The 27,358-nt window shown below is 38.1% G+C and overlaps 2 protein-coding genes across 6 annotated transcripts in view; one reads left to right on the top strand and one right to left on the bottom strand.

Moving 5' to 3' along the window:
* Positions 1-2,165: 2,165 nt before the first annotated feature.
* The window catches only part of GLIPR1 (GLI pathogenesis related 1), a 48,956-nt gene continuing 23,763 nt past the window's right edge, over positions 2,166-27,358 (bottom strand). For 2 of the 5 annotated variants that reach the window (XM_042947202.1, XM_042947203.1), the window contains exons 5-7: positions 25,125-25,207; positions 22,368-22,394; positions 22,014-22,264 (exon numbers count right to left, since the gene is read on the bottom strand). In XM_042947202.1, the coding sequence (XP_042803136.1) occupies positions 22,119-22,264; positions 22,368-22,394; positions 25,125-25,207 (256 nt within the window). In that variant the 3' untranslated portion in view covers positions 22,014-22,118. The other 3 variants (XM_042947199.1, XM_042947201.1, XM_042947200.1) reach the window with 3 other exon arrangements.
* Positions 8,650-21,302, top strand: KRR1 (KRR1 small subunit processome component homolog). Its single transcript, XM_042947198.1, has 10 exons — positions 8,650-9,336; positions 12,392-12,564; positions 14,188-14,322; positions 14,502-14,627; positions 14,719-14,802; positions 15,931-15,987; positions 17,624-17,794; positions 18,994-19,071; positions 19,182-19,275; positions 20,975-21,302. Exons 1-10 carry the CDS (start codon positions 9,252-9,254, stop codon positions 21,115-21,117), a joined length of 1,146 nt encoding a protein of 381 aa, XP_042803132.1. The 5' UTR covers positions 8,650-9,251; the 3' UTR covers positions 21,118-21,302.

Genomic DNA, 27,358 nt, shown 5'->3' with positions numbered 1-27,358 from the left:
CTCTGTGTCTGTCTCTGTCTCTCTGTCCCTGTCTCTCTCTCTCTCTCTCTCTCTCTCTCTCTCTCTCTTCACATAGCTAGGTTGGACTTCCTCACAGTGAGGTGGTCTCAGGGTAGTTGAACTTCTTACCTTTCAGCTCTCTTCCAAGAAAGAGAAAGCACAAACTGCCACTCTTCCTGAAGGCTTGACTTGGAATTAGCGAAGTCCTATCCACAGTATCCTATTGGTCCAAGTAAGTCACAGGGCCAGACCAGATTCAGTGCGAGAAGGAATAGGCTCAATCTCTTGGTGTGAGTGTCATCCTTATATGAAGAGAGAAGGTGTCAATGGTGGCTATCTTTGGAGACTATAAACCACAATAATGAGGTGGTTCTCCCAAGGTTGCCTACCTAACTACATTGGAAATGCTGTGACTATGTAGAGGTATGTACCAGGCAGGGATGATGAACAAACCAGTGTGTGGGATAGGAAGGTATGGCCTCCTTGCTCCTAACTTATGCTGCTGACATGTTGACATTACTTCATTGCTTTGGTGTGGCAACAGCTCCAGCCAAGTCACTACTGCCAAATACTTGCCCATCTGTCCTCAAATATGACTAATTGCCACTATAATGATTCTTCAGCTTTATTAAACACCTGCCTTCTGCAAAACCAAATGAGATTCACAAAGACTTCTTCATTAATCATTGCAGCATCCCTGATGAGAGCTTGAAGGAAGTAGGTGTAGTCTCATTTTAGAAATGAAGAAAGTGCAACAAAGTGAAGCTCTAAGAAGGTTATCCAACATCGCACAGCTGGTTGACTAGAATAAAGGGGAGGGGCAGTGTGTGTGTATCAGACAGAGACAGGGACAGGGACAGAGACATACAGAGAGACAGAATGAGAGGGAGAATGAGAGAGAAAAAGTCCTCTCTGGGAAGGCAAGAAATAGAGCCATCAAAATCTTTTCTTCAGGGTGCCTGGGTGGCTTAATTGGTTGAGCGTCCAACTCTTGATTTCAGCTCAGGTCATGATCTCACGGTTCATGAGATCAAACTCCTTGTTGGGCTGTGCAATGACATTGCAGAACCTGTTTGGGATTTTCTTCCTCCCTCTCTCTCTGCCCCTCCCCTACTCTCTCTCTTTCTCTCTCAAAATAAATAAATATTTTTTTTAGAAATCATCTTTTCTTTTCCAACGCTATATGACAACCACTTAAGTGTCTTAACATGCTAACTGATTTCCAGAAGCAACAAACTTCTGCTATAATCAAACACTATGACTTGCCCCCCCCCCCCCTGCCAAAATCATTGTAATGAGATTTAACCTGTATCATTTTCAAATCTGTTTTGTTTCCTTTTAGCTATACAGGCACTTCCGCACTGATGAGTATAAGTTTCAAAGTTCTGTTGTGCAGATTAGATTAAAAGACATAGCACATAATGTGTGAGTAGTGGCTTATAATAGGCATCCAGTAAGTGGGAATGGTTATTATCACAAGTCTTTATTTTTTTTTAAGAAAGAGTGAAAGAGTGTGTGTGTGGGAGAGAGAGAGAGAGAGAGAGAGAAAGTGAATCTTAAGCAGGCTCTATGCTCAGTGTGGATCCTAGTGTGGGGCTCAGTCACACAAACCGTGAGATCATGACCTGAACTGAAATCAATAGTCAAGCACTCAACCTACTGAGCCACCCAGATGCCTCTATCACAAGTTTTTGGATCTTAGGAATACTAGTATGTTAGTTGAAATAGGACTTTTAAAAGCCTTCTCTCTTTATTCTATACCTAGTGATTTTAAGAAACAACAGAGTTGATTAATAGTTACTAGGTCTGCATGTTATTAAACGCAGCTGAGTTTGTACATTCAGACCTAATCTGTGTGACCTTGCGCCAGTTGGTTAATATCTCTGGGCATTAGAATCCTCATCTGTAAATTAACGGAGCTGGACCAGATCATTTCTAAGGTTTTTTCCATCTTGGACATCTGCAGTTCCATGGAAAAAGCAAAAGCCTTTCAATTCTTCATTCAAGCCATCATCTATGAACATTTTGCCCTCTAGTGGCAAGAATCAAGGAAAACTATTCCTCCTGAGAAGAAGTTTCGCATCCACATCCCTATTGAAATCTGATAAATATATATATATATATATATATATATATATATATATATATATATATATATTTGGTGAACACTTGTGCTTGCCTCAATATTGTTCCAGTTATGTCTATATAAAAATTACCCCTGAAGTTAACAGCTTTCAACAACAAACATTTATGAAGTTTCTGAGGGTCAGGAACTTAGCTGGTGCTGCGGGTTCAGTGTCTCTCAGGAGGCTACAGTCAAGGAGTCAGGCACGCTCTGGTCATCTGAAAGCTTGATCAGGCAGGAGGATGTGCTTCCCAGCTCCCTCACGAGGCTGGTGGCAGGTGGCTTCAGTTCCTTGCCTTTTGGATCTCTCCATAGGGCTGCTCAAGACAAGGCAACTTGTCACCTTCTAGGGCAAGCTATCAGAGAGAGAGAGAGAGAGAGAGAGAGAGAGAGAAACCTAGACAGAAGCTCCCATGTCTTTTACATACTAATTCAAAAGTTATATACCATGGATGAATGAACTAGAATCACATAGATTCAATACGAATAAACCTCAAAACAAACCATTCCATTAAAAAGCAAGTTGTAGGAGTACATACAGCATACATATGTATATAAATTTGTATACATTTAATATATACCTTGTATGTATATAACTAATATATAATACTTATATAATTAATGTAATTATATACCAGTTTATTAATGTGTAATGTGTACATATGTCATATGTAAAACATTTATTTAAAGCCCACTTTATCTTGCTTAGAGATTATGTGTGTGGAGTAGCCATATAAACAAAAATCTTCATGGAAGTGATAGACACCTGTCTTGGCATAAGTGATCACCTCTGGTGGAAGAGGGGAGGGATGGGGTTAGGGAGGTGTACATAGGGGCTTTAACTGGCAGTATTTTATGTCTTAAATTTAATTATGACTACAAAAGTGTTTGTAGCAGGAGCACCTGGGTGGCCCAGTGCGTTAAGCATCTGACTCTGGATTTTGGCTCAGGTCATGATCGGAGTGGTTCATGGGATTGAGCCCCGCGCCGGGCTCCACGCTCTCAGCTCGCTCTCAACTCAGCTTGGGATTCTCTCTCTCCCTCCCTCTCTCTCTGCCCCTCCCCCACACACTCTCTCAAAATAAATAAATAAACTTAAAAAGAAAAGGATTTGTTATATTAGTCTATCTGCATTTTAGTAAGTCTGATATGGTTCTTACAAACCAAAACATCTAGTTATTGTTTCTAGAAAAGAAAAGAGAGAAACAAGACTCTGGAGTGACTTCATTTTGCATATGGATGAGATTTTATTATACAAATATTTATGTAAATCTGGGGCCAAAATTCTAAAATGTTAACGCTAATTAAATTTAGGCAGGGGGGTCTTGGATGATGGTTGCATTGTTCCTTGCAGTTTCCTTTTTTATTCTTTTCAAAATTAAAAGAAAAAAATATAGCCATTTCCTGTAGGGAAATATGCTACATGAGAGAATAATATTATAAGAAGGGGTTATGCCAAGTCAACACAATTACAGCAGATCACTGTTTCAGTATCACCACATGTGCCTAGAGAAGTATAAATCAACCTAACAGACCAGTCAATGCATTTTAGAATCCTCACAGCAAATATAGAGGGTTATTACGCATACATACACTAAATAAAATGTTAGTACATAACTCCTCCATCTATCTTGAGACTGGATCTAAGTAATTCTTTAAGTATGTGGCTTCTTTTAATAGAATGGTGGCATGGGAATGAGAGATGGTGATGGATAAAACCTGAAAATCCATTAATCCCCTGTATAATTCGCTCTACTTACTGTAGTACACATTGTGTGTTTTTGTCCCTCCAGCCAACATCCATTCCCCTTCTTGTGGCACAGCTCTCAACTACTCCTTAGAACTCATTCCTTCCCATTCCAGGCCCACATGGTTTATGTGGGTGTGGCCCACCTCTGGCTCTAGCATGTGATCCAGAACTGCTCACTGAGAATCTTCCTGGGACTTTGGATGGAATTCTTGGGGAAAAAGAAACTCTTCTTCTGTTGAGGTTTCATTCTGAGCTGCTGACAGATATCTTTGCTTCAGAATAAAGACAGCACAGAAAAAGCAGAGCCAAAAGATGGAAGGACACACACACACACACACACACACACACACACACACGCACACAGAATGAGCGGGGTGGGGGGGAGAGATCTTGAGATCATGATAAAGAGCATGAATGTCACTATGACATTGTTAAGGTACTAGGTCCAGTTTCTAGGTATGTAGGACAATAAATCCTCTTTTTCACATGTTTGAATTTCTATGACTTGCAGTAAAAGGAATCTTGAAAAGTATACTTACATGCAAGTATTAAAACATACTAAAACCCTAATTCAACCTCCCCTGAAGAACTCTAAGAGTGGGGGACTTGAGTGCTCATAAGATCAGATCCAAGCTTCTGAGACACTCCTCCCCTTGCTTTAAGGCAAGGGTCCCTAACCTGATATCTTGACTCTCTAGGGGTATTATGAAAGAGTGTGACAGATATATGAACATCCCATCAAACTTTGGGTAAAATGATGTGGGTACCCAAATATATGTGCTTTTCTGGGGAAAGGGTCCATTGATTTCATCACATTAGTAAAGGGACTGGTAAACCAAAAGATATTAAAATCATTGATAGATGGTCAAAAGCAAAAGTGCAGTGTTAAACTCTGAATTTCCATGTCTCTAAGTGTATCAGATAGCTTGACTTCTTTAATTTGAGATTTTGAAATAGTGGAGAAGCCATGTCACCATCTTGTTAACATCATGAAAAGATTGTTTAAAGATAAACCCATTAAGTGCTTGAAATACGTCTTCTAAAAAGTTCCTTTCATTGGGGACCATCTGTGGTTACCACCATCTGAAGGATGGGAGAGGCATATAGATTTAACAAATGATTAGAAATCCGCTTCCTAGAAAAGTTCACATATTCCCTCGGTGTCCTGTAAACAAATAAAAGACTGTATTTTGTTTGTTCTATTTGCATAAAATAATAATCCTCAGCAGTATCAATACATTTCACGTGCCACTGATTAAATCTTGAATATTCATGCGTGCATTAAAAAGCCTTCTGTTGCTATGGTGGAACCTCATATTATGAAATGTGTTCCAGCTTTCCTTTAGGGAGAAGAATATTATAACTGAAAATTAAATCAAAGCTGTTGCTTATCAATAAGAACAATCAAGAAGAGAAAGAGGGGAGATTGCCTTGGAAATAGTAGCAGAGGCCCAATGAAATATTAATGTTCTGTGGGCCTGGGGCCCAGAGAGACTAATATTCAAGCAGTAATGAGTGTCTTTAGACCTCAAGCATCCACTGTATGTATCAGTATGATTGTTTGAGTAATGAGACAACAGAATTCCAGAATGACAGGGACAGAGTTGAGGGAAATGGAGCAGGATTGCTCACCGAGGAGCCCAGCATAATAATGAACAGCCAGCTGGAGACTTTGGCTTTTGATAGCAGGCAAGTTCTACTCTAGGTAGGTAAAATGTGAGAAGTAACTTTGCTTTAATTGCATGCCCTGGTTAGAAGTAAAGCCCTTACTAACCCTTTGAAGTAGAATCACAGAAATTAAGAATGTCTGCAGACCCAGGTTTCTCAACCTTGGCACTATTGACATTTTGGGGCCGGATAATCCTTTGTTGTCTTGGGCCCTACCCCAGACCTACTGAACTATAAACTGGGGGAATAGGATCATCCCTCCACATGATTCTGAGGTTGGCTAAAGTTGAAGAAACAGTAATCTAGGAGCTCCTGGGTGGCTCAGTTAGTTCAGAGTCCAGCTCTTGATCTCAGCTCAGGTCTTGATCTCAGGGTCTTGAGTTCAAGACCCACATTGGGCTCCATGCTGGGTGTGAAGCCTGCTTAAAAAAAAAAAAAAAAGAAAGAAAGAAAAAAACCCAGTAATATAACAACATTCTCATTTTACAACTGAAGAAACAGAGGTTGGTTAAGTGCTTACTCAAGCTGGGTGGCAACCAAAGCCATACATCGTATCTCCATATCTACAGAGTTTGCTAAACAGGGCCTTGCAGGAAGAGGTTGATATCCTGCAAGGATATTTCATTCCAACACCATGACATATGAAACATTTTGCTGCACAGCAAACATTCCAGGACTGGCTGAATATGTTTCTCAAATTTGGTCTCTCTCCTAGATTCCCAGGTTTTCTAAGTTTTCATGCAGAATCCTTTACTTTTGCTGACATTATTTTTCTAAAGACTATTAATTTTTACCTATTTTGTTTAGTCTTTCTGCCTACTTGCTTTTTCTTTTTTAACTACCTTCATCCCTAAGGTAGCCAGCCTTAAAACCTTAATGTATAGCCTTCCAAATCCTTTTTCATTATACAATCACATACAAACATATTCATATATATGTACACATATGCATATTATTATTATATCTAGCATATAAAACCAAGTGTTTAGAACAGAAGCTAAAGCATTATAGAGGCTCAATATTTATTGAATGAATGGTTTGCTTTATAAAAATTGGATAATTATATAAATCATATATAATTATAATAAATAATAATGTTATTTACATTATACTGTTTCTGGCTTTTATTACTCAATATCTCTAGGTAATCTCTTCATTAGATTTAATTAATTCTTATGAATGGTTGCATAATATTTTACCACTATCAAAGTAACATCAATTTATTTAACTACATCTCTACTTGATTGTCAGGATGCTTTTACTTTTTTGTCACTATAAATAAATAATGGCTAACAGTTACTGGGTATGTGCCACATGTGAAGCATTCTTTTTTAGCCTTTTACATGTATAAAGTCACTGAGTTAAGGTTATTTTTCCTGTTATAGGAAACTGAACAGGGGTGGGTAAGAAGCTTAGCCATGGTTATGTAGCCAGTGGGCAACAAATTCTTCAGTGTGGCCCCATTGTCCCTCTCACTGCATTACTTCTATACAAGCCAGTAATCAACACAGGTATACATGGATCCTAATGGAATGGTGCTTTACTTCTAGTTGACAGTGTCCCACGAGTGGAATTACTGTGGAAGAATATGTGTATATTTTATAGATTGCTTTGCAAAAAGGCAGTGACAGTTTGCATTTTCACCAGCAGTGTAAAAATACTCTTTCGCAGATTATCATTTAATATATATATATTTATTATTTATTTCATTATATGTGTGTGTGTGTGTGTGTGTGTGTGTGTGTGTGTGTGTGTGTTATTGTTTCTTTTTTGCTAATCTAGTGGGTGAGAAGTGATATTTCACTGTTACATTTATATGCTTTTTGGACAGTAGTGGGGTTGAGCATCATATCTTTATCAGCTATTTGTATTTATTCTACTACAAGTCCATAGGCTACAGGGTGGGCCAGCAGGCTGGAGATCCAGAGAAGAGCTAATGCCACTCAAATTCAAAAGCTATGAGGCTGAAAACCCAGTTTCCCTTCCAACACATTTGTAACAGCTAATCCTTTTAGTAACTTTTCTGGAGATGCTAATGGTCAGACTGCCTGGACTTAATTTCTAACTCACCACTGATTAGTGACTGAGTTCCTTAAAATAACAGTAATAAAAATCAGCTTCACAGGGTTCCTGGGAACACTGGAAGAATTGCTTCTTACTTTATAACTTTTGCCTATTGTTATTTGGGATTTGTCGTTGCTTTTTTAAAAAATATTTTATTTTTAAGTAATCTCTCCACCCATCATGGGACTTGAACTCACAACACCAAGATCAAGAGTCCCACGGTCTACTGACTGAGCCAGTCAGGTGCCCCAGGATTTTTCACTGCTTTTTGAGTAAATTGTAAGAATATAGGGATGAAATCCTGGCCTTCCACTTATAAGACCCACAGAAAAAAATTTTTTTAACAAAATCATGTGTCTTGGGACCTTCTGTCCCTTATTAACACTCTGTTTTATATATGTACCTTATATACAACAATCTAGATTTTTATGAAAGACACACAATGGGTGAATTTCAAATAAATGTTCCGAGTTTCACTAATGCAAGAAATTCAACCTATCAAAGTCTTTCCCTATTCGTCCTACAGACAATTTTAGAAATGACAAGCAATAAGATCAGTCATTAAAATAAGTTTCATCTTTAGCATGTCTAAGAATTTTTAGATTTTTAGAAATGTAAAAAATTGTAGTAGTGATGAACCTCACATCTTGAAGTCAGCCATATACAGTGCTGAGGTAGTCATTTTGGGAGATCTTAGGCTAGGTGAAATACTTCATAAGTGTCACTTAATTACTATCCCTCTGGCTTAGAAAGAGAAATACCAAGACCCTAGAAAATTACCATCAGAAACAAAGACTTTTAAAACTTATTTTACAAAAAATTATCAATCTGAGAGAGTTGTGTTTGTTTTAATGCTGTTTTAAGAATTAGAAATGCAGGGGTGCCTAGATGCCCTGGGTGCCTTAAGCATCTGACTTCGGCTCAAGTCATGATCTCATGGTTCCTGGATACAGGCCCTGCCTTGGGCTCTGTGCTGACAGCTCAGAACCTGGAGCCTGCTTTGGATTCTGTGTCTCCCCCGGTCTCTGCCCTTTCCCCCACTGGTGCACGCTCTCTCTCTCTCTCAAAAAGAAACATATAAAAATAAGTAAATAATTGGAAATGCAAATAAAGTGCCTGACCCAAAGTAGTCTCACAATAAGTGGTAGCTATTAACCGCCACTCCCGGCTGTCAAGGACCATGTATTTTCGTATTTGGATCTCTTCCCAACTCCTACTACTTATTTGCGGATCGTAAAGATATTTATCGGATAAATGAGTGAATGACATCAGGAACAGGCCAGTTGCACTCTGTGGCCAAATCCTGGAGTCCGGGATCCTAAATTAGACAGTGGGGCAGAAAGAACACTCTGGGTAAGAAGGCCTCCAACTTGCCCATAGTGCTGAACTACAATTCCCAGCATGCAACCAAACGCCGTGGTTGCAGTGCATCCCAGAAAATAAATCTCCGGCTTTCCATTGGCCACGCAGGAGAAACGCTTGTAGTTTGCACAAATACGCGCGCTCTAGCGTACGTACGCACGGAGATTGCGCAGATCTCCCGTCTGAGCTCTGCGGAACTCATTTTGAAAACATTTTCAAGACTAAAATCCGGTAGGATTTAAAAACAGTTCCACTTCCGGTAACACCGGAAGCAATTTGAAGATGGCGTCCTCCTCTTCAAGCGGGCAAGCCAACGCGGAGGGGAAAAGTGAATTTCGTAACAAGAAGCCGAAGCCGGAGAACCGAGGTGAGGTTGAGGGAGAACCGAAGCCTGATATTTGGGTATTGAGTTGCGATTGTTTTCTTTGGCTGTCTGGGGACGTGTAACGCTACCTTGAGTCTGCTTTGTGAAGTTGAGTACCTATCATTGCTGACGACTGGCGATGTTGGCCAGGCCTGCGGGACCGACTGGCGGGTATGGTGCCAGCCACGTGTTCCTGACCGCTTTTGCTAGAGGCCTTTCAAAGTGAAGATATTACAGAGTTTGTTTTCTGTAAAATGAGGAGGATTAAGAAATTGTGGAGGGCGCTGCGGGACCTTATACTTGCTTTAAGGCGGGGGCTGCAAGTTGACAAAATGAGGGGTGGAATGAAGTAGGTATAGGAGGGCCTTATGTATGTTATTGAATGCCGATAAAGGAAGCGTCTGATGTACAAGTGGCTGATAATGAAGCAGCTGATAATGAAGGAGTGAAACAGACATAGAGATACGGAGCAGGAGGTATCTGGCGTGTTCTTAACGCTAGTTTGCCTGTTAGTGAAGAAATTTTGGAACATTTATCATTATTCCTCTTGGTCAGATGGCTAAAATATTAGACGACACAGCTCGCACTGTGTCTTCACAGACTTTAGACCGCCTTACTTTTAAATTGCCGTCTTGCTTTGTAGTCTGTTTTCATACATTTTCTACAGTATGAAGGACAGGAAGAGGGGATAGGGAAGTAGCTCAAGACCTGAGCAACCAATCTTGTTTTAAGTGTTCAAAACCTTGGACTGTCATTCTGTAGGCATTAGGGAGGTATTAAAGGAGTTTTGTTGCTGTTTTTAATTACGCAACGTACACGGAGTACTGTATGTGTACAGCTTGAAGAATAAAACCTACACGTTCTGGAGAAAGAACCATTACGCAGAAGCAGCATCACCATAATCCAAACCCCTCTAGCAGCACCTCTCAGATCATATTCTTTGCCCTTACAGGACGTGAAGTGACCATTCTGAATCGTGTTAGCAGTTTCTGTTCTCTTCGTAATCTTTCCAACTATGCACAAAATGGTTTGGCTTTGTCAGTTTTTGAATTTTATATGAATGCAAGAGGGCTGTAGACATTGTTCACATTGTTCTTAGGCTTAACTTTGTTTTTCTTATTCAGTCAAGAAGATACTGGTAGCTGTAGTTTATTCTTTTCATTTGCTGTTGACATTTCCTTCTGTGAACATACACATATCTGTGTTTTCAGTCTACTGTTGGTGGACATTTGGATTGTTCGCATTGTTTGCTATTACAAGCAGTGCTTCTATAAACATCTTTTATGTCTCGCCTAATTTGCATGTTGAAGAGTTTCTCCAGATTATGTACGTGGAATTGGAATCCGTGAAGGTTAGGGTATGTGGAGGTAATACTAAATCTTTCTCAAAGGGGTTGTGCCAGTTTATGCTCCCACTAGCAGTGGATGAGAGTTGTCATTGCTCTACGTCCCACACGAACACTTGATATTATCTGAATTTCAAATTTTTGTCATTTTGGTAAGTATGAAATGGTGTCTGGCTGGGGTTTTAATTTGAACTTTCCTTATTACACATCTTTTTACGTTTCGGGGCTATTTACACCCACTCTATTGTGAAACTCCTGTATATTTCTTTGGCCAGTTTTTTGTTTGTTTAATTTGTAGCTGTTTAATTTGTTTTTTGTTTAATCTGTAGCTGTCAAAATGTTTAAACCAGGTAGGGACTTGGGAAGATAATACATTTTAAGTAATCACAGTTGTAGAATTTGAGGTTTTGTTTTTGTTTTTATTGTTGTTGTTGTTTAGGATATTGGGAAGTGAATAATATATGAAGACTAATTCTCTGTGATTTGAACCAGAAATAGCAAAGTAGATACGAGTATTAGAAACGAAGCAAGTTTATGTGTGGTGGAGAACATGAACTACGTAGGCCCTTTTCTCAGACTTAGTGTGCATAAGAATCTCCTAGTGAGATTATTAAAACACAGATTCTTGGGCCTCATCCCAGAGATTCAGAATTGTTAGGTCTGAGCTGGAGCCCAAGAACTGGACATTTTTTAAAGTTTATTTATTTATTTTGAGAGAGAGAGACAGAGAGAGAACCAGCGAGGGAGGGGCAGAGAGAGGAGGACAGAGGATCTGAAGCAGGCTCCATGCTAATAACAGAGAGCCTGATGTGGGGCTCTAACTCTGGAACCATGAGACCATGATGTGAGTCGAAGCCTTAACCAACTGAGCAACCCAGGGGCCCCAAGAATTGCATTTTTGACAAACCCCTAGTTTATGCTGATGCTGCAGGCCTGTGGTTCATAATTTCGAGTAGTACTAAATTAAAGCATAGCTGTTAGATTTAAGAGATTGCTAAAATCCAGGACCAGGAGTTTTAATAAATGATGTGGGAGATCATTTATGGCGTTTAGGAGGCATTTTGTTTTATTGATAGGAGACCTAGACTGTATCACCTTTGCGTCCCCTTAGGCAAGTCACTAATATTTTCGGACTGAATGTCTTTTATAAAATGACAGTTGTCATGAAAGGTGTACAGAAATAGGCATATGAAACCCCTTTGGGAAGCCTAAAACTCTTTACTAGTGATTCGTACCTGAGAGTGTACCCTGGAATATCAGCTTTTAAGTTTTACATGTGCACAAACACAAACATATGCATATACACGCACATATGCAGGCTCCAGTTCAGGAAACTCTGAAAGATTATTTATATTGAAAATAGTGTTGTAAACAGAGTTGTATTTGAATCTTCAGCTCTAAAATAGTGTAGTGCAATAGAAGTTTCTTGAGGACCCCAGTGTCTGTCAGGCATATGCTAATTACCGTGGATCCAAAGAGGGTCCCTGCCCTTAAGGACCTTTGTCTTATGAGGCTGAAATATTTACACATAATTTTAATACAGTGTGTTGGTAATAATGACAGGGGCATGTTCTTTATTGAATAATCTAAAAAGCATGGGGACAGGAACTACAAGGAGAATAATTGGAAGCATGTAAATGTGTGCATGTAAGTGTTCAAAAAGTGTCCAAAAGAAGGGTAAAATTTTATGTGTACGTTTCTTCCCCTCTTTAGATGAATCGGAACTCCTCACTGTTCCTGATGGTTGGAAAGAACCAGCTTTTTCCAAAGAGGACAATCCCAGAGGACTCTTGGAGGAGAGCAGTTTTGCAACTTTGTTCCCAAAATACAGAGAGGCTTACTTGAAAGAGTGCTGGCCATTGGTACAGAAAGCCTTGAATGAACATGTATGCACATTTTATACATTTCTTTGAGATTTTGCCCTTATACCTTTACTTTCAAACAAGTATGGATGCCGATGGACTTTTTTATAAAGTAGTAGCATAACTGGTTTAGTTCCTTTGGTATTTTAAACAGCCTGGATAGAAGCTTTATTCTTATAATCCATTTGTTTTTAATTTTGTAATGCATTACTTTGAAATAGTCACATACCTTTAAAATTTTAGGGATCTCCTGGACTGTCTGAAAGTCACCTGTGACCTCCAGGTTTCAGGATGCCTGTTGTATACTGTGGTTAGTTGCCATGTTTCTGTATAGTTAGAGTTGAGGCATGTTCCTGGATGATTGCTTAATTTTCATTTTATTTTTTTATTTAAAAAAAAAATTTTTTTTTTAACGTTTATTTATTTTTGAGACAGAGACAGAGCATGAACGGGGGAGGGTCAGAGAAAGAGGGAGACAGAGAATCCGAAACAGGCTCCAGGCTCTGAGTAGTCAGCACAGAGCCCGACGTGGGGCTCGAACTCACGGACAGTGAGATCGTGACCTGAGCCGAAGTCGGACGCTCAACTGACTGAGCCACCCAGGCGCCCCTTAATTTTCATTTTAAATGCAAGACGAGGATGTGGCCAACTTTCCCCTAGTTGTTGCCGCTGCCATGCCCCTCGAGCAGTGTATTTGCTTTTGTTTTTCAAACTGGATTGAAATCTGTTAGTGGAGCAACAAGTCCATTTAGTGGATATAACGAGCCTTTAAAAAGAAAAAGAATGTATCACATGAGGGTAAGGGTAAATACCATTTTGTACAGCTTTTGGCTCACTTACGTGTGTGTGTGGGGGCACATGTGCACACACCAGGTTGGGACATATGATGTAGTTCTCAACCATGTGACTGTTCCGGAGTTGTTTGTGCCCATTAAGTATTGGGGTGCTTCAGAAAACAGCAAGCATTTTACAGTGGTCTGCATCTGAGATTGAACTCTCGTAAACTCAGAGACCTGACCTTATGTTGAATTGTTCATCACTCACTATGTTGAAATACTCTTCAGAGGATGCTCTCAGTCAGAAATAGCATTTTAATTTGCTTTGTCAAATTCTGGCTGTTCATACTAAGATGAACGCATATATTCATGCATAATGTTCCAATGATTGCTTCCTTCTCAGTGTGTGAGGATTTGTTTTTAGTTTGTATTTAGCCAGTACAAACCAGCTAGAAAAAAAAGTTTGAAAGAGAAAGTCCATTCTCACCCTAAGGAGCAGATCTACCGATCAGAGCTGGGTCCAAGATAGGGAAGCTATATGTAGCTTTACATTTTTACCTTGGGTCTTCATTTGCCTTGATAACACATTTTTTAGACTAGAAATAGTCTTTATTCCAATAAGGACAAAGTATTCTAAAGCCAAGTAAGTATAAATGGTTTCAGGTGCCAGAGTCTCTAACATTTTGAAATATGAAAGTAATCAAGTATTAATTATTTATATCAACTCCCCAGCTTCCTCACAGAGGGAGTTGATAGAATTTGAGAGAGCTTAATGTATAGTAATTAATAGTTTGATTAGGATAGGCTCTCTGGTTATCTAAGATCGAATTGATTTTTAGACAGTTGTGTATTTGCTCTTTCCTTGTTGCAGCACATTAATGCAACCCTGGACCTGATCGAGGGCAGCATGACTGTCTGTACAACAAAGAAGACTTTTGATCCGTATATCATCATTAGGGCCAGAGACCTAATAAAACTTTTAGCAAGGAGCGTTTCATTTGAACAGGTAAATTTAGAATTCCAAAACCTTTGTTTTGTTTGCATCAACATCAGAGACAACATATAACACTGCATGCCTCCCTCTTAGAGTTTTCATTTTTCGGCTTAGATTTCATTAGCCTGGGCCTTGAAAATGAATTTATTTGTAAAGAATGTTGATGGAGTATTTTCTTTATTTTCCCAAAGGCAGTACGAATTCTTCAGGATGATGTTGCATGTGACATCATTAAAATAGGTTCTTTAGTAAGAAATAAAGAAAGATTTGTAAAAAGAAGACAACGTCTCATTGGTCCCAAAGGATCTACATTGAAGGTATTTTTTATCAGTGGAAAACTTAAGTGTCTTCCTCTGTCATTAGTTTTCCAGTGTACTGAACTTCAACTTACTGTTCTTTTGGTAACAGGCTTTGGAACTCTTAACAAACTGTTACATTATGGTTCAGGGAAACACAGTTTCAGCCATTGGACCTTTTAGTGGCTTAAAAGAGGTGAGAACCATTTACTATCTTTAGTTAATTTTCAGCAGAGAACAAATTAAGTAATTTGGTTATAATACTTCATTGGATAATATATTGTTTTGTAATTGTTATTCTTTTTTAGAATGTCCTTTGATTTACCATTAGTAAATAAATACTTTGTGCTTCATGTTATTTGAGGCAGTCATCACTCTTAGATCCTAACATATTACGGCCAATCTTCGGCAACTAAAGAGGTATCCGTTTCTGAATTAGAAGGTCTGCACATCATCACTCTTTCCACTACAAGTTTTAAATGGGTATTTAAGATTTTAGTCTATAGCACATATGGGAGATACGTAATTACATGTGCTCAAATGATTGGAGAATTGAATAGTGATAATTGTTATTTGCAGTAACCTATATAAGCCAGTAGAGGTCAGATTCTAAATACACTTCTTTTCCTTTAAAATATATTTTGTTTTATTTGAATTTTAGTGTAATGTTTATTTAATGTATTGATGAACTTTTTTTTTAACTTATCAAATTGAATGTTATGAGAAAATCTGTGGAGCAGATACACATTTCTGTTAACTCCGTTTGCTGTCTGCTGTGAAGTATTGTTCCCTTTCCAGGACTTTTATTAGCAATTCTGTTGAACATCTTTCTCATAAATTATCTGCCCTTTTCTCATGTGGCAGTAGGAACTTAAATATATTAAATACTGTATAATTTTGTAAAATCTAAATATATTATTTAGTTTTCACAGCAAAGCTATAAAATTGTATTTCCATATTATTTACGTATTACAAATGAGAAAGCTGGAACAGGACAATTAAGTGACGTTCCCTTCCCATTATTTGAGGCCACATTTTCTGACTCTAACTCTAGCCTTCTCCCTAAACTACACAGTTCCAAAATGTTGCTGTATTAATTCTATATGTTACATTTTAGCTGTAAAGTTGAGACACTTCATTGTATCTAAGAGAGTTTTACTGTTATGAAGAATCTAGAAGTCACTCAGCAGTTGAAGGACCTCCTGTATTCAGTTTGGTAGCCGTTGCCTAGTCCGTAGGATATGTTGCAGTATATTAATCCCCTTCCATTTAGTTTATTAAAATCTTTGTAAGTGACTAATTGATTTTTCTTTGCAAATTTCAGGTACGAAAAGTAGTCCTAGATACTATGAAGAATATTCATCCAATTTATAACATTAAGGTGAGTGTTAATTATATATTATTATAACAGTGGTTGTCAGACTTATTTTAGCTACAGAAACCTTTCTTGAAATTAAATCTTCTATGGAAGCCTAATGCACAAAACAGATGAACAGAACTATTTGGGGTAGATTAGAGATAGTTCAGCCTACTCAACTCTACCCAGTCCTGTTGTTACATCTTTGGAGGCTTAGGTCTCTGGCCTACAGTCTGAAAACTGTTGAAGGGGATACTCAAACACATGACATAGTTCTTATACAGAGGAAATAAGCTTCATAGAAATGGTCGTAGATGATAAATATCAGATTTTCTTGGATTATGGGCTTATTACTATATTTAAAGATGTGATCTTTCAGTATCCTGCCTTTTTCTGTTAAATAGAGTCTGGAATATTTCAGATTGGATTAAAACTTTTTTTCTTAATTTAACAGTCAAAATTATAAACTCTCTGAGAGAGATCTGTTACATCCCTGTGCGCACAGGATTCGTGATGGTACTTGGAAATTTAATCATGCTGTAAGGGACTATGAGGGGTATTTAGTAAGCAGTCCACTTAAATTTGATGAAGTTAAGTCACTCTTAGGGGTGCCTGGCGTGGTTCAGTTGGTTAAGCATCCAACTTTGGCTCAGGTCATGATCTCAGGGTTCGTGGGTTCAAGCCCCGCGTTGAGCTCTGTGCTGAGAGCTCAGGCCCTGGAGCCTGCTTCAGATTCTGTGTCTCCCTGTCTCTGCCCCTCCCCTGCTCGTGCTCGCTTGCTCTCTCTCTCTCTCTCTCTCTCTCTCAAAAATAAATAAGCACTTAAAAGAATAAAAAATACATATATTTAAGAAGTCACTAGTAAATTGGGGTGAAGGAATGATTTTGAGTTACTTTGGGACATTAAAAATAGAGCTAGTTTTGTATCTGATTCCTGGTTTCCTTCCTTGGATGTTCCAATGTGTGCAGAAGTCAATGGAGTGGGAGAAATGGGTTTTGTCTGATCATGAGAAAGTTTACTTTTTTCTTTTCCTGTGATAATTAAAGTACTACCAAAAGCTTCCTGCTTTCAGGGGACATTACTAATTAACTCTCCCTGCTACTATTAAAGTTGAATTTTAAGGGTTTTAATGAATTAATGGTTGAAAAGCTGAATTAGATTAGTCTCATTTTCATCTCAATTATTTTAACAGTTCTGCATTTCTTTTTTTTTAATTAAAAAAAATGTGTATTCATTTTTGAGGGGGAAAGCGCAAGTCCGGGGGGAGGGTGCAGAGAGAGAGAGGGAGACAGAGGATCTGAAGCAGGTTCTGTGCTGATAGCAGTGAGCCCGATGCAGGGCTCAAACTCAGGAGCTGTGAGATCGTGACCTGAGCTGAAGTTGGACACTCAACCGACTGAGCCACCCAGCTGTCCATAAAGCTTTTTAAAAATTTTTTAAAAACTGGTTCTGCATTTCTTAAATTTCTAATGGTTTTCTGAAGCTTACTTTTAGATTACTTATTTTTTTATGGAATTGGTTTGCTCCTGTGGAGATTAAGAACTCCTCTTTTTAATTTTGTTATTTATAGGAACAGTATTTATAATGTCTTGGTTTGACAAATATATGGCTTATAAAATTAAAAATTCTTACTTTGTTCATATATTGTCATGACTAAAGACCTTAATGATTAAACGAGAGTTGGCAAAAGATTCTGAATTAAGATCACAAAGTTGGGAAAGATTTTTGCCACAGTTCAAGCACAAAAATGTGAATAAACGCAAGGAACCAAAGAAGAAAACTGTCAAGAAAGAGTATACACCCTTCCCGCCACCACAGCCAGAAAGTCAGGTCAGTATTAAATGCTGAATTTCTTCACATGACGGGGGAAACCATTTTAATCTGTTTTGTCAGAAACTTCATGGAGAGTAATTTAGGTGGACTTTCTGTATGTGAGTGTGTATGTGTTTGGGTGCGTATAGGTATAAGAAACTAAAGGTAAGTGTAAATAGGCTTATTTTGAGCTGAGTGCGTGGGGTGGAGTGGCGGCTTCACGGTATGAGTGGTTGGTGTCACTTGTGTCCCTGCAGCCATTCCAGTCCCTGCACTTCCCATGGATACACACATTTAATGATTTAACCCTTAATGCTCTCACTCTGCGTCAGCACCATTCTTATGACCACATGCTATGTGACTGCTCAGTTTTGAAGTCTTTAAGTGATAATATCTATCCTTTTTCTAAATTACGAATGTCTCTCATTTTAGCAGCTGTTTTCTGGCTCCTTTTTTTTCCCCAAATTTCCTTTTCTATCTTGACCATCACTGTTTCCTTCATACTGCCTTTTCCTTCTATCATAGTTGTCCAGCAAAACTCTCAAACTTAATCAGTTCTAAAATTTGTTTTCTTTCCCATAATGTGGCTACTGAACACAGCTGGAAAAAGTCTTCTCTTTGGACTCTATCCACTATAAATTCACGTTTCCAGCCTCAGATAGGTCCTCACCGTTGTCTGGTAGTTCTGTGCATCCTCTTAATTCTTGAAGCACCCCTCCCACTCCTAGCTGATGACCCTGCATTTCAGTTTATGGAAGTATTTAAGACCATCAGGTGAGAACTCCTTCAACTTCCTTTTCTCTCACCTGTAATTTTTTTTTTTTTCCCATCTGCACCCAGTCCTTTCTTTACCTGTTCTTTGAATTCTGTCTTCACCTGTCTCCTAAGGGATCTTACTTCATAATTCACTCTCTTGGCTATATCTTAAAGTCTTTCCTCTCTACTAGTTCTTTGTTCTCAGCATGTAGACACATTCCCTTCTGTGTTGAAACAGCCTGCTGTATATTCCATGAACACATCACCTCCTTTCCTATCCCTGTGCTTTTTGCATGTGTTTCCTTTAGCTTAGAGTATATTTCCTTTTCATGTCACTGCCTTTATGAATTAGTCAGATTTTTGACTTCACTGTCTTCACCTCAAGGACACTGTGCCTTTTTTAGGAAATGATTTCTCATCTACCTTATTTCTCATGTAATTGTAAATACTGATTTCAACAGATTGATAAAGAATTGGCTAGTGGTGAATACTTTCTGAAGGCAAGTCAAAAGAAGCGACAGAAAATGGAAGCCATAAAGGTAAGACTCTGTCTAGCTCACAACATTGATAGTACAATTCACAGAAACTTAAATTCCTACTTAACTATAAATTGTGTTCTCTAATGTATTTTTTTTTATTAATAACGCAGGCTAAACAAGCAGAAGCTCTCAGTAAGAGACAAGAGGAAAGAAACAAAGCTTTTATTCCACCTAAAGAAAAACCAGTTGTGAAACCGAAGGAAGGTAAGTGCTCGTTTTCCAATTCTTGATGTGATATGAAAGTCTGTTTTTGAAAAGTAAACCCATATGAATTTGTCTGAATCTCTTTGAATGCTAACTAAAGAAATAACCATCTTTCATCAGTTCTCTTGCTGCTTCATTAATCATTAATCCTAGGGACAGGAGACCACTGAAGTGTTTTATAATTTATTAGCAGCTGATGCCTATTTCAGAGTCTCCAGATTGACAGTCCTCTCCTAACCTCTGATTGTGCTGGAGGAGGACTCTTCATTGTGAAAGCTCTAAACCAGGGCAGTGAATCCTCTGTAGAGATCAGAGTTGCAATGAGGTCCCCAAGCTCTGTTATCATACCTCTCAGAAAGAGCTTATCAGAAGTTATGCTTTTCTTCTCTCTACTTATGTGATCTGTGGCTTAAAGTTTGATTCCTATATTATTAACGACGGATTTCTGATCACCTTGGGCTAAAGGACACCATCAAAGTAGTAGGAAGGTCTTAGGGGCTGTTAAAAAGACACTCTGTGAAAACAGTGTTCTATCTTCTCTTCTCCATTCCTAGTCTCATTTGATCCATCCTGCCCTCTTCTGTGTTCTCTTTCCCACTAGTAACACCTGTACTCTTCCCTAAGTAATTTTCCAAAGTAGCCAGTGGCACAGTGAGGGGAGGGAAGTCACTGGCATTGTTGTACATGACCTATTGGTCAAGACCAGACATGACGTTACTATTTTAGTTTCCTGCTTTAAAAATACTGTATTCTTCTATGTACGTCACTGGTTATATAAAAGTTAAAAATGTCATAAGCATTAGAATTTGCAGTTTGCTCAGCCTGTGAGTTTTCTGCTTAGGACGTTGTTCAGTAGCCAGTTTAATCTCAGTTTATGATGATTTAAAATGTAGCTGTTTCACTGTAGTGGAGGCTTTAAGTCTCTGCTCCTCAAGTTGCTGGGAAGTTTGTCTGATGATATTTTAGCTGGTGATTCTCTTATGCTCTGAACGCTGTCCTTTACATGGTGAGGAAAAGTTGCATTTTTGTCTCCTCCTTTGTCTTTGTTGTTCAGGCTTTTGGCATTGATGGTTGGATTCTGTTAGGAGGATCTCCAAAGATGCTCAGATTATTGTCTTTATTACCAAAATCTTGTTAAATGAAATACTACTAGTCATTCATTGAACTAATACTTGGAAAACTTTATTTTTGAGTTTTTATGTGTGGTATTGAAGTAGATTTGACCTAAAGCTTCATGATTAGTTAATTAAAATTATTCAAGCTGGAAGGGCTACGTGGTAATATTCTTATTGAAATGTAATTTCAAAGTATTTTAGTGTGCAGAATTGGAAATTGGCGTATTAATGAGTACTCTAAAGTTCCAAAATATGGGAAAGAATATAAGTAAAAATAATCCAATCTCAAGTACAATTTAGGGGGAAAAATGAAGTTTTAATATTGTTGAATTCAGTGATTTGTTCAGATAGCTAAACTATAATGCCATTTTCATGTGTACTCTCATTAATGTACTTATAAAGGAATTTATTTTATGATTTTTTTCTCTTAAATGTCTAACATTCCTTTAGGCAGGTGCTTTATATTTTACAACATGACCTTTCACTTATTACAGTACTCTGAAGTTACTATACCAAATACATATTCTTTATGTTTTATTTGGTAAAGCATAAAGAATTACATATGTTGTTTTTAATTTGTCTAGCTTCTACCGAAAATAAAATTGATGTGGCCGCCATCAAGGAAAAGGTTAAGAAAGCAAAGAATAAGAAACTGGGAGCTCTTTCAGCTGAAGAAGTTAAGCTTAAAATGGAAACAGATGAAAAAAAAAAGAAGAAGAAAAAGTAACACTAAATAACCCCCTGAACTAGAACTCATTAAGCTATCTCCTTTTGTAAAGGATTTTGAGATACTAGGATGTTCGTAGCCTTATGTGTGAGAAGAATACCCTGATCATATTTTTCTAGTTTGTGTCATTCTTCAACTCAGTGTTTATATAAACAGCTGTTTCTTTATAAATATAAATTATTGTATTCTCTGTGTGTGAGTTTTTAATTTTAATGCTGCATAGTGGTATGTATGTCCTTGTATACCATGCACCTTTTCTGTTTTGGCATGTTTTGCCTAAGCATATAAGGTGTAATTTTTTAGGTTGTTTATATAACGATCTTTTTAGAATGTGGCTATTGTAATTATCCATCAAATCCAGTATTTGCTGCCACTGTTTAGTCTTTACATATAATCATGTCCCACAACTTGGTTTTGAGGAAAATAAATACAGATTTTGCAGTGCTGTCTCTAATGATAATGAGTAAACATGAGGTTTCTTTTTATAATCTTACTTTATATTATGTTTAAGATTAAACAACCCATAAGCAAAAAGCAAAAGCAAAAGCCTCTTAAATCCCTTAATTACTCTTTTGAGTCTGGGAAAATGGGAAACCAAAGACCTCAAATTGCAAGAGAGTGGGGAAAACCAGATGTTTAGCATGGAAGCTGCATGCAGCAAGTTATGTAGAAATGTTTTTACTAATGAGGGCCAGTGGAGTCGTTTAGAATCACCTAAATCTAGCACATTCATTTTGTAGTTTTAGAAGCTGAGACACACACGGGCTGAGTTACTTACTTAAAGTCACAGCTGTGGCAGCCTGAAAACAATTCTTATTCACAGATAAGTGGGAAGTAAAAATGAGTTTATTCTAGAGTTAGGAAGTTGAGACTTTTTCTTTTGATGAAGGGTTTATTGCAACATTTTTTTCTGAAATATTTTAAAATAAGAAATAAATACAACCAACTTATTTTTTTTAAAGCCGTACATGAATGAGTTGCGGTTTTTTTCTGGATTTAGTTCAAAAGAACTGAGGGTATCTGTGCTTGACCCAAATGGTCATTATGACACCCAGTATTAGGATTGGTGGACTAACAATGAGAAAGAGAGATAAGTTCCTGTTGCGCACAGATACTGGCCAGTCAGGATACACAATAGAGTAGTAACCTGTGAAACAAACATCAGATGTGCTCTTAAATGTTGTTTCTCATAATGCAGTAATATAATTCACATCGATCTAATGGAACAGTTAAAAGATTTGTATACATACGTGTGACTTTGTCTCGTTGTGGGTTAACTGTGGAGTCAGAAGAAAGAATACATACGTTTAAAATTTTATTTTAAAAAGCCAAGTTGCTATTTATAACCATTAACTGTTGCTTTGACTTTATTGCAGTGTTTTTTAAACATTGATTTTTTTGTACTATACTAATTTGACATTTTTAAGTTGACTTTATTTATAAACTTTTTATATACTACTATAAGTGGAAAATCATTTTACATACCACAACTAGCAGATAATAAATACAATTAAAATGAAAATTAAACCATGAGAATTTAAAAATAAAGAATTACATATTAGGAACAGTCAATGTGAGCAATGTATTAAAATATTTTCCTGGAAATAATGTTCTTTCCTGAGAAGAATGATACTATTTATGATCAGTCAGTAATAAAGAGACAGTGACCTCGCTCTCCGCCGTTCCAATATGTCATTAAATTGTCAATAGGGATCTGGCTCTCCTGTCATAATTATTCCTCTCCTTTTACTGAGCTTTATTCAGATTTTGACATTCAGAGCACTAGGTAGAAAATTCTACATCTGCCTCAGCCTTCATGATACTTTTTTTATTAAATAGATGACGTTTCCATGCCAGTTGTATGCCAGCTGCTGTTGAATTCTGTGGGACTCTGGCAAGTACTTCTGGGTACTTGTAAGCATCCCTGCTTGGGCTTTGGTGAATTACAAGGAAGCTGCCGCTGCTCTACCTTTTTTGGCAGTTAATACCATGAAATCAAGGATGTGCTGTGCTAGTTATATTTTTTCTTACATATACGTTTTTTAAATGTTATTCAACTCTTGAATATCGAGACAAATGGACCTTCATGCACTAGCTAAAATCATCCCACGTACCACTGATATACCCAGCACATTATGTAAAAACCATGCTGATTTGGCCTCTATGGGTATTTACTGAACCTGCCAACAGTACCTAAAGGACCAGAAAGGAATTTTTTCCTCCAATATTTACCATAATTTGTCAAAGATGGAATCTGTTAAAAGCTTTTATTTTTTTAATGTTTATTTTTTGAGAGACAGAATTCAAGCGGGGTAGGGGCAGAGAAAGAAAGAGACATAGAATCTGAAGCAGGCTCCAGGCTCTGCGCTGTCAGCACAGAGCCTGACGCGGAGCCCGAACCCACAAACCTCAAGATCATGACCTGAGCAGTCTGCTCTACCAACTGAGCCACCCAGGCGCCCCTGTTAAATGAAAGCTTCTGTCCTCTAACCCTTACCCCCATGCAAATTAGCATGTTTTCCCTTTATTAAGAGCCCAGGAGCTTTTCATTATTGGACCACAGCCTTAATTTTCTGAAGTTTCAGAGGCCATTTCAAGATACATCTAAAATGAAAAGCTAAAAAGCCAAAAGGAGCTTTTCTTGTCATTGTGGAGGTGTTGTTACTAATTATCTAGATTTTTAAAGAGAAGGAAGGATTTTTTTAAGGAAACATACATCCAGATTAGTGCTTATTTGCCAGCCAGACTAGGGTATAAGTGAATTACGCTTAATTCCTACTTGTTTGGAATTTAGAATCCAGCAGGAAAGACAGTGAACCAGTGGCAACAATTAAATTACTCTTTAAATAATTTAAAATAATTGTCTCAGTTTTCACCACAGATTTTAAAGAAGCATCATGAGAATCGTTCATGGGCATAAAAAGTCTCAAGGTTTGGGGATAAAGAAAACACCAACAGTCAACTCAACATTTGGGAGTTGAGTTTGGGAGGATGTATTTGTGGATAATAGATAATATTTATTGAGTGCTACTGTATACTAGGCTGTTGTTCTAAATAGAAGTGTTTTCTTCTTTTTTCATTGATTTGATTCACCAAACCTGTGAAGAGGCCCCACCATCTACATTCTATTGCTGAGGAAATCTGTTCAGACAGTTGCCCCAGGTCACGGTGGTGGAACTGGAAATTGAACTTGGGCATGTGGTTTTTAAAATGCGTGGTTCTAGGGCGCCTGGGTGGCTCTCAGTTGGTTAAGTGTCTGACTCTTGACTTCGACTCAGATCATGATCTCGTGGCTCCTGAATTCAAGCCCCGCATCAGGCTCTGTGCTTACAGCGCAGAGCCTGCTTAGGATTCTGTCTCCCTCTCTGCCCCTCCCCTGCTTGCTCTCTATCTCCCTCTCAAAATAAAAATAAACTTAAAAGAAAATAAAATGTGTGGTTCTAACTCCTACTTTATACTGCCTCACTTGGAAAAAAATAATATGCTTTGTAGTGTTGTAGCAACACGAAAGGAAATACTCAGTTGATACGTTGATACTCTGAGGAGATGTTTGTCGCATAGAGGCTGCACTTTACTAAATTCTCTTAACAAAACTGCTGTGAATGAAATAAAGGATGGTCGAACTGGGAGAGAGATGACTGGCTCAGAAAGCTGATCAAAAAAGCGTTGCTATACTGGGATTGAAGATGACAACTCAGTGTTTACAAATCAGTTGTTTTGATCTTGCTGAAGTTCAGCAAACCTTGGGTCTACAGCTCCTATCTTCTTAGTCACTTTTTGTGGTAATGATTAGAGCTACAGAAGAAGGCTATTCTTTGCTTCCCTAAGTTCACCTTAAATATATGTTCATTACTAGGACAGTAAGCCATTGGTTTGATTGCTGCCTGATGCCAACTTCCATGAAAACAGCTATTAGGAGAAAGCAAATATTTGCATTCTTAGCTCTGTAGAAGGTTCTAATAGTTTCAAACACATTGTATTATTGGTAGAGTTTTCCTTTTACTCACTGCAGAGATTATCCAAACACTTGTCATCATTGGGGCAGGCACTGCAGGTGGACCCTTCTCTGTATGGCCAACTTCTGTATTGTCTATAAAGTAGAAAAAAGCTGTCCATTAGGAGAGGTGGGTTTTTGTTGTTGTTGCAATGAAATTTACTACTCATCTTTTCTGCAGGATGGAAGTCCACAGATTCAGAGGGTTGGTGAGGGAAGCGGAAATAGAAGCCTGTTCATATTTGCAGAGTTCCCTCCATGGGACTATGTCTGTGAACCTGTGTCTTCACCTACATCATTTCATTTAATTATTACAATTCTGGATGTTTTCTTTATTTGACACATAAGGAAACTAAAGCTCTAAGAAATTAAAAATTACAGCGTACACATATCCGAGTCACAATAAAACCTAGATTTGTCTGACTCCAGGGCAACACTCCCTCTACTTACTATCTGGCCTGTATACACCACCATCCAAAACACTGTCCATCCTAAGGTATCATGACCCACATTTGCTCTTCTCAGTTTAGCAAGCCTCCATAGTTTGTGATAGAACAATATGTGCTTCCCTATTAAGTATTAAATAAGACCTAGCAAGAAGTTTAATAATCAGTAACTTTAATGAAGATTAAAACCATATTTTGAGTTATCTGCTGTGAGTAGAATGTGATACGAAAATATCTGATACTTACAAAGATAGAAGTAGTACTAACAAAGTCATACACACTGCTGATACGACTGAAGTGTTGTCTTCATTCATGAAATGTTTTTTTTAATGTTTATTGTTTTTTATTTTTGAGAGAGAGAGAGAGAGCATGAGCAGGGGAGGGGGAGGGAGAGAGGGAGACACAGAATTTGAAGCAGGCTCCAGGCTCACAGCTGTCAGCACAGACCCCGATGCAGGGCCTGAACCCACGACCTGTGAGATCATGACGTGAGCTGAAGTTGGACACTTAACTGACTGAGCCACCCAGGCACCCCAAAATAGTTTCAGTAGAGGTTAGTGAAAATAAAGATGTAACTTTTCTAATCCCAGTTCATGGACTCAACTCCCCTCCCCTAATACTTTAGAAACTTTTTTTAGAAACTTTTTTTTAGAAACACCTTTAAGAAACTTTGGTTAAGAACCAAAGTTAAGGACACATTACTTTCATTAACACCTCCTTTCCAACCCAAAATATGTGTTCTAATCTTATTTGGCTCCAAATTAATTTAGGTTGTTTTAGAAACTCTGTTTACTCTCATGCTTGCTTTACACTGTGGGAAACAGTCAAAGGAATATAGTGATTCTGATAATAATTGCCCAAAGTGCACATTAATCTGGGGATATTTTCATTGTTAAAGAGCACCATACTCTTTGAGAGGGCAAGTTCTAGAATAAAATCATTTATGCTATTTCATTCTTTGTTGAATTGTGAAAACTATCAAGAGGGAGAAATTACTACTTCAAAAACTGGCTAAAAACAAAAAGCAGTTGTGAATTCTAGGGAAATGGCACAATTCATCCTGGGAGAAACATGCTACTGGAAAGGCCTGGATTTGTCTGGATAGGAACAATTGACACAAAGGGCCCTGATGTATTCTGTCCATAAAGAAGCAGGAAGTTTTAGTGTTTCCCCTGGCAGCCTGAGGGAGAAAGGGTTGGGGCCCTGGGACTGAGGAAAAGACTTTTTTTTTTTTTTTTTTTTTTTTTTTTTGAGTAATCTCTTTGGCCAACATGGGACTCGAACTCAGGACCCTGGGTCTCATGCTCTACTGACTGAGCAGCCAGGCCCCCTGAGAGAAGATCTTTAAAGAAAAAGATAAATATGAGTAAGGGTTCTCAAAGGGTATATTCGTACCCTGTAGATACTAGATAGTCAAGGTTGTCATTTCCTCTTCTGTGCTATAATCCTTTCTCCCACTAATCACAAGATAGCCTTGCTCAGAGGGGCCCAGGGGCTTGAAGAGAGAGTTGTGTATGTGAAAAATGCAGATCAGAATGACCCGTAGCAGCTAGGAGGAGGGGCCAAAACCGGTCTGGGCAATGAATGACTCCAGAGATTGAGTTACAGGTGACTGGAGAATTAAGCACCCTGCACCCCACTCTTAGGAAATCTCAGAAATATGGAGAGGATACTGGACTTCCTAGAATTATGTGGGCTAATTATGTGACTTTTTGTACATGGAAGGAGGAAAACAAGCTGAGAAGGCAGAAGATAATGAGGACATCCCTAACTGGTCTCTGTGCTCCTCCCTTATGGCCTC

The sequence above is a fragment of the Panthera leo genome, chromosome B4, assembly GCF_018350215.1.
Source record: "Panthera leo isolate Ple1 chromosome B4, P.leo_Ple1_pat1.1, whole genome shotgun sequence".
In the NCBI taxonomy this organism is placed as follows: Eukaryota; Metazoa; Chordata; class Mammalia; order Carnivora; family Felidae; genus Panthera; species Panthera leo.
This window is presented reverse-complemented; position numbering and strand designations above follow the sequence as displayed.

Bases quoted from the DNA above. Each gene is read 5' to 3' on its own strand.
- KRR1 (XM_042947198.1), top strand. From the start codon at position 9,252: ATGGCGTCCTCCTCTTCAAGCGGGCAAGCCAACGCGGAGGGGAAAAGT. The intron at 15,988-17,623 runs GTGAGTGTTAAT...TCATGACTAAAG, and splicing joins ATCCAATTTATAACATTAAG to ACCTTAATGATTAAACGAGA. The intron at 19,276-20,974 runs GTAAGTGCTCGT...TAATTTGTCTAG, and splicing joins AGTTGTGAAACCGAAGGAAG to CTTCTACCGAAAATAAAATT.